Genomic DNA, 7,892 nt, shown 5'->3' on the forward strand with positions numbered 1-7,892 from the left:
AACTACTATTTACATTATTTTTGTAATCCTTTGCTTTTAAAGATGCATGATTAAGTATTTTTTATTTAACTAAATTTATTCTAATATGTTCAATTAAGAAAAATTTGGAAATTTAGGGTTCAAATGTAAAAAAAAAAAGTTAAATATAAAAGTTTTATTGTCTTTTAATAAAAACTTAAGGACCGTTATCTCTTGTGACAACAGAAGTAAAATACAAAATTTTATATAACAAAAAAAAAAAAAACACTCAACATATAATATCACAGCACAATATCTATATCAAATTTACTTTTCATATTAACACGAACTATCTTTCCAATTCTAGGAAGAAACAGATCCTATTATTTCCAGTTTTGTCGTATCTTCGTAGCCCTTTGGTATTACACTTTCAAGTTACCATTCACAATTACCCGAAATGATCAGTTACAAGTTAAGTTGCATGGTAATCAGCTCAATTATTTTCAATCTAACAGTCTTGTGGGGTGCTGCCAGATCTGACGGTTTACATGTTAATATCTTAACGGACTGCACTACAGGAGCTCATTCTAGTGCTCGCTGGACGGAGTAGTAAGATTGTAAGATAAAAGCAACTTTCGATCAAGCAACCAACAATCATGTGCTGTGATGGAGATTGCAGGCCACTGGGCTTCCTCCTGGGCCTTCCCTTTGCTTTTCTTTCTCTCATCATCTCCATTGTTGGAATTGTTGTTTGGATAGTCGGGTTTGTCCTGTCCCCTTGGCTTGGCTTTTCATATGTTGACTTCCTTCTGCTGTTTGCTACTTTTGACAATATTTGGGATCTAGGTTTTTGTTCTAATTTTCTCTTCCAATCTCTTGAGTGCTTTTCAATTAATGAAAATCTGATCTTTATAGATTTTAATTGTAAAATTTTCTACACTGCAATTTTGAATGCTCTTTGGCTTCTGGGTATTTGATATTTCTCCGGCCTTGGGTTTTGGCAGGTTGTTGTTGACGTTGATCTGTCCCTGTTGTTTGTGCGTGACGGTTCTAGCGGAGCTGGCGCTGGAGTTGGTCAAAGCTCCAATTCATGTCATGAAATGGTTCACCGAAAAGATCCCTTGTTAATTGGTCTCCAATCCAATCCACACCGACTGGAGTCCTCTGTTTTATTTTACGGTGTTTTGTGCATTATTATGTACCATATGTTGCTTGCCTTGCCCTACATATCTTCCGGATCTATTTCTATTTATTCAGCTATTTGATTATGGCTAGGGTGAAATTTGGGCAAAATTTCATTTCAGGTTTATTCACTACTGGTCACATATACTTTTATTTTATATAGACATGGGATTTTGATTTCTGGCTGATTTATGAGGATTTCCTCTCCTTCCACACAAGGAAGAACACCAATTTCTGATTGCCTTTCATCTTTAAATACTATGTTAAGTATTTCTTATGGGAAATTTTGTGCAACCTTGTTTTTGGCCGTGGCTTCCTGCAAAAAGTGGAATCAAAGATTGATTGGTAAAGAATTGTGTTGTGAAGAAGCATCGCTTGATTCGAATGGATGGAAAGAGAACTTCTAGTAAAAAGTGGTTCAAGGGATTAAAGCCTGCTTACTTTCTGGGAATTTCTTTTTCCCTGTTCACCGTTTTCTGGCTAATGCCTTACAGGAGAGAGAAAGAGAAAGAGAACGGAGAAAAGAAGGGGGTACGATGTCACTGTCAGTTAATAAATTATGCATGTTGACCACGGAGTGTTCTAACAAGTAGACAGGCAGCGAGGAGAAGAAGAAAGAAATTTCAATTGTAATTGAGTTTATATTTCATTAAAAATTAAAAGAATTGTATGGATGCGCTGAAATTGTGATGAGGTGATAAAATTGACCTTTCGTTGGGTTTGGCTCCCATCCAATGGAACTCCTATCCAGTAATGTCCAGTACTGTCTTTAGATTATTTCCGCTTGTTTTGTTTATTTTAACGGTCCAGATTGAACTTCAGTCCAAACATTAGCTTTTGCCTTCGTTTTTTAGCCATCAACAACCCAGATATCACTTCCAACATTGTGAACCGATTGCTGTAGTGATCTCTTAATGATTTTTTAATATAATCAGCACTAGTTTAATTGCTACAACAGCCCAAATTGCATCGCCATATTTCCTTGAGGTGGATAATACTTGAACAAAGTTGAGAGGCTTAACAAATCCTATGCAAATTTATTGTGGCATAAGAACAAACTCTTGAGCTAAAGAGAAGACAAATACATGAAAGTAAATAACTTTTGCTCATAAGCACAAAAAAACCATAAAGCAATCAACTAATTTTATCCAAGTCAGATCCAAACCTGCAAAAAATAGATATAAGGGGTAGATGATTTATCGTTAAGCAAGGTGATCTGGGGAACGCGAAACATTAGACAAATGTGGTGGAGAACGAGAAACAATCATGGAGAAGAAAAGACGTTGTAAATCGAACTCCAAATTCAAGTTCGTCGGGGACTGGCAGTGCATTGTCATGAAAAGGGAGAAGGTATCTCTTGACTCATTAGCAACAAAAGGTCATCAAATCATGCATTTACCTTATGTACTTCACAAAAATTTTGGATTTAATTCTGGTACCATATTTTTTATAGATATCGTCTTTTGTGCTTTTATAAATTTGTCAATATCAATTCAATTGTTAGCACCGTAAAAATTTTCATTCAAATCATTGATATGGCATTGCCATGATGACATGGCATTGATCGGGATGCTAACGAGCTTTTTCGGTTGACGTGGCACAAAATGCTAGTGTGGCTTAAAATGTTGATGTGGATTTTTAGAGGGCTTTAGAATGGCCATGTGGCATTTAATGGATACCAATAAAAAAATTTAACCCAAACACATCTATTGGCTTTAAAATTGACCTTATTTTGAATTGACAAAATTAAATGATCATAATTAGTTAAATAAGTCACTTAAAATGTTTTTGAGTTATGAAAATATTCCCTAAAGTTTTGGAAAGGTTTTTGCAAAGATAATGTGAATAAAACAAGTTCAAAAAGCACTTAGTTGCCAAAATTCAGCTATAGGGATCAACCCTCCATTGTTGATAGGCTGATACTTGTGAAACAGAGAGCTAAAATTCACCTACTAAAAGGAAAAGGATCAACCCCCCACATGTTGATAGGTCGATCCTTGTAAAGTAAATTGCAAAAATCAACTACTAGAAGAAAAAGGATCAACCGACAAGCGTAGAAGGTCGATCCTTGGAAGTCAGAAAAGAAAAACAAAGTCTTTAGAAGAAAAAGGATCAATCCCCAAGCCTAGAAGGTTGATCCTTGGAAGACAAAAATTATCAAGTGGAAGTGTGAGGATCAACCTTCCCATTTAAAAGGTCGATCCTCCCAAAACAAAAAAGAATTTGTCCTAAGTTATGTGGCACGAGATCGACCTTTCTTGTTTAGAAGGTCGATCCGTTAGTTATATTTGAGGAAAATTCCCAAGAAAAGATTGACTCCCCTAGCTTAAAGGGTTAATCCCTAGCGCTCGCCAAACTTGCAATTAATGCTCCCAATAGCTTTTTCGCATTCAATGAAGCCCAACGGCTCTAAACGCCTCCAACATTATAAATTGAAGCTTTCCACTTATTTTGAAGTATGAGAAGCCATAGAAAAACATTAAAAAAGAAGAGAGCAACAATTACAACACAAGATCATTTATTTTTCTCTCTCCCACATTTAAGTTTTCTCTTTAGCATTCATAGAGCTTTTAATTTCTCATATCCCTTTGTACCTACCTTGTAAAGCTTCTAAACCTACTTAGCTTACCATCCTTTAATAGGCACTTTAGCTCACTACTTCTTAACTATTGTACTCATTTGAAGGTTATACATTAACCAATAAAAGGTAGAATTGTTGGTCATACCTAGCATTGAAAAGTTAGAGGGGTTAAATCTTATCCTTGAAAAGATTATTGTAAAGGTTGTGCTTAACCTTAAAAGGCATTTTTCATAGTGAATTCCAAACTCCTTAACAAGGTTAAAGAAGAATACGTAAGCACAAAGGTCGAATCTCTATAAAAATCATTGTGTTATTGTTCTTCCTTCATTTTTAGAAACATTGTGTGGAAAATCCTTTACTCAAAAAGTCTCTATTGTGTTGAACAAGCTTTTAAAGAAAAGGATGCACAAAAGAAAAGTTTGGTTCTTTAATTTTGGAAAGAATTTTTAAAAAGAGCCAATTCATCCTTATCTTGGACTTCTATATGTTGAGCTTATTGCATTAACAATTGGTATTAGTGCTTGGACTCAATATTTTCAGGTTTAATAATCTTGAGTGATCTTAGATTGAAGCGCAAACCAACAAGATGGAAACTATCACAACTGCTCTTGATGGAGGTCAATTAATGGTAAAACCTCCTCTGTTTTCTAGTGAAAATTATCCTTATTGAAAAAAGAGAATGGAAATGTTTATACAAGAACATTACATTGATGTGCGGAGTATTATCTTAGAAGGTGCCCATGTCCTTTATAAGGAAGTAGATGGAAGGATAATGATTAAGACTAGGAAAGATTGCAATGAAAAAGACAAAAAAATTAGTACAACTTAATGTTAAAGCTATGACCATTCTTTATTGTGCTCTAAATGCAAATGAATTTAATAAAACATTTATGTGTGAAAATGCAAAAGAAATATGGGATGCTTTAGAAACCACCCATGAAGGAACCAATCAAGTCAAAAAGTCAAAAATAAACTTACTTACATTGTACTATGAGCAATTCAAGATGAAGGATGAGGAGTCCATAAATCAAATGTATGATAGGTTCACATATATAGTTGGAAGGTTGAAAACATTAGGGAAACACTTCCGAAATGCTCAATTGGTGAAAAAGCTACTTTATTGTCTACTTAAGTCTTGATGGCTAAAGGTGACAACCATTGAAGAAGTTAGAAACTTGAACACTCTTAAGTTAGATGAACTTGTTGGTTTTTTGCTTACATATGAAATGACTTTAAAACATGACAATAAAAGAGATGATGCAAGGAGGGGAGAAACAAAGAAAAAAGAGATTGCACTAAAATCTTTTCTTCAAGAAAAAGAAAAGAGAGAAAAGGAAAAAAGTGAAGAAGATGAGGATATTGCCATTCTAGTAAAGAGGTTTAGAAAATTCATGAGAAGGAACTATAGAGGAAGAAGACATCTAAGAAGAGATGCACCTAAAGGCGAGCATAGCAAATATCACTTGATTTGCTATGATTGTAGAAAACCGAGGCACGCCAAGTATGATTGTCCAAATGGCAAAAAAAGTCACCTAAAGAATGTAAAGAAGAAAGCTATGGTGACTACTTGGAGTGATATTGATGAGTCTCAAGATGAAGAAGGAGAAGTTGCCAACTTTTGTTTCATGACCTTTGAAGAACCAAAGATATGCTCTTCACTTGCTTTTATTTTCATACATATTAGATGAATGCTCATACTCATTTGATGAACTACAAGTTCCCTATGCTGATTTCTGTTTTGAGTTTGAATGCATGTTATTGAAATACAAGAAGATCATATTTAAGCAAAGTAGATAATGAATTTTTAGCCAAGACAAAAATTGAACTAGAAAAAAATGTCAAGAGCTTAAAAGATGAAAGAAATGATTTGAAAAAGAAAATGATAACTTGCACGATTTTGTTTCAAAATTTCGTATGAGCCAACAAAAGTTAAATAACATGTTATAGACACAAAGGGCATTCTTTGACGAAGAAGGATTAGGCTTTGATGGGACACAAAAAGAAACTCATCTTAAAAATTTCTTTGTTAAAGAAAATGAAAAATATGGTACATTTACTAGATGTATATGCTACCATAAAGTAGGACATTCCATTTATTTTTGTCCTTTGAAGATGGTAACTTAAAGAGGTAAAACGATCAAAAGTGTATGGCTTCTAAAAGGGACCAAATCCACATATGGTTAGATGGTCAACATGGAATGGGTTCCAAAAGGAATCAAAATAATGAACATTAAGACAAATGGACCCAAGAAAGTTTTGGTACGAGAGCCAAAATTTGATTTCTCTTTTTGTAGGATGAAAATATTTGACTAAATGCTCGAATAAGCCCCCTAGACTATATCAAGAAAGTCAATTTAGTCCTTATATTTTTATTGCATTCAAATAAGCCCCTACTTTTATTTTGGGTCAAATAAGCCATTTTCACTAACTGTTGACTAACTTCCATTAATCAACAGTACAGTTAGTAATTTTTGATGCCATGTCATTTACCATGTGGCATGTTAATGTGTTATCTTGATGACATCAATGCCACATGACAGATGACATAGCATAAAAAATTACTGACTTGGAATTGGATTTTTTCTTTCCAAATATCCAAAAAATATTGGTTGGGGATTTGAAACAAAAAATTAAAAAAATATCCTAATTGTTTTAAACTAATTACATTGTTTATTAACTAATTACCATCCATCCTTCCTAACAAAAAAAAACCTAATCCAACCTTTCTAGAAGCCATTGTTCCTTGAATTAAAGTTAGTGTAGAGAAACTTTAGGAATACCAAGAAATGATTTTGAGAAGAGGAAGAGTATAGGTAGGAAACACAATGTTTATACTAAAACTCGTAAAGACACATAATGTTAATCCATAATAAAAGATAGTCAGATTCTTCTCTTCTTTTTCCTAGAATTTATAAGGGAAATCTGATACTCTTCTCTTCCCTAGAATTTGTAATGGAAATTTGATGATGCTGAATTTTATTTACTAACAATAATAGATTCTCTTTCCACATCTTTCACAGATTTTGAAAATTAAAGATTACCCAAAAAATAATTTTTAGAAGAGGAAGTAAAGTTGTGGATAAGGGGAGGATATTCTAACTATAAGGTACATTGGGTTTAAGAATTGTTGAAGAAAGCAAAGGTTTTTTTTAAGGATGGATGGCTTCAATTAAGAAGATGGTAATCGGTTTAAAGAAATTAAGGTTTTTTTAAAATTTTTTTATTTCAATCCTTAACCAATAATTTTTGGACATTTGGATGGGTGAAAAGGAAAAAACCAAATTCCTAGTTAACAATTTTTGATGCCACATCATCTACCACATGACATTGATGTCATTAAGATGGCACATCAACATGCCACATGGAAGATGACATGCCATAAAAAATTACTGATTGTACCATTGAGTAATGGAAGTTAGTCAATGGTTAGTGTGAGGGGCTTATTTAACTCAAAATAAATGTTTAAGGGCTTATTTAAATGTAATAAAAGGATAAGGGCTAAATTGACTTTCTTGGTATAGTTCAGTGGCTTATTTGCGTATTTAGACAAAATATTTGTTGAAGTTAATAGCATAAGGAAAAATAATGTGGTACCTGTTGGTCCCGATAATATGTGCTAGAAGGGGGATGAATAGCACAAATCGGCTCTTGACAAAATGAAGAACTAATTTTCAGAACAAAGAAATTAAAAACAGAGTATATAATGCACAACAATTTATAGTGGTTCGGTCCAAGACTTGTTAGAGTAGGATCTTAGTGGATTAATGTGATTGTGCAAAGCATGGATTTCAAAATTTTCTTTAACAAAGGAAGCAAGCAATCCAATTACACAAGCAGAAACACACATTATTATTATTATTATTGCAAGTAATATAATCACATCCAAAAAAAATAAAATAAGAATCTATTAAGTAAGAAAACCATACCTTTATTTTGAGATTCTTATTTTCTAACAATACCACATCAATGAATGATTTCTTGACCAAAAAGTTTACCACTTATTCTTCAAGAATACTTTCAACTTGAACCTTGAGTGGACAAGGTGTGGAATGCAAGGCTACAAGATGGCAACTAAGTTTATTCTCTTTTCTTTGGAAAAGCTTGGAGGAAGAAAAGAGAAAAGATGGCTGAAACCCTTTTTAAGAAAAAAGTACGTTCTATTCTTTTCTTC

General features: G+C 33.3%; 1 protein-coding gene across 2 annotated transcripts; it reads left to right on the plus strand.

Moving 5' to 3' along the window:
* LOC18612992 lies at window positions 464-1,367 on the plus strand. Of its 2 annotated transcripts, none has more exons than XR_001927531.1 (2): window positions 464-804; window positions 963-1,358. XR_001927531.1 is itself a non-coding variant. In XM_007049994.2 (2 exons), exons 1-2 carry the CDS (start codon window positions 615-617, stop codon window positions 1,084-1,086), a joined length of 231 nt encoding a protein of 76 aa, XP_007050056.1. In that variant the 5' UTR covers window positions 476-614; the 3' UTR covers window positions 1,087-1,367. The 2 variants fall into 2 exon arrangements, 1 of the variants encoding a protein (XP_007050056.1); XM_007049994.2 differs by having other exon boundaries at window positions 476-721; window positions 963-1,367.

This window comes from Theobroma cacao, chromosome 1 (genome assembly GCF_000208745.1).
Source record: "Theobroma cacao cultivar B97-61/B2 chromosome 1, Criollo_cocoa_genome_V2, whole genome shotgun sequence".
Classification (NCBI taxonomy): Eukaryota; Viridiplantae; Streptophyta; class Magnoliopsida; order Malvales; family Malvaceae; genus Theobroma; species Theobroma cacao.

Coding starts and splice junctions, on each gene's coding strand:
- LOC18612992 (XM_007049994.2), top strand. CDS start 615: ATGTGCTGTGATGGAGATTGCAGGCCACTGGGCTTCCTCCTGGGCCTT. Junction 722..962: donor ATTGTTGTTTGGATAGTCGG/GTTTGTCCTGTC, acceptor GGGTTTTGGCAG/GTTGTTGTTGACGTTGATCT.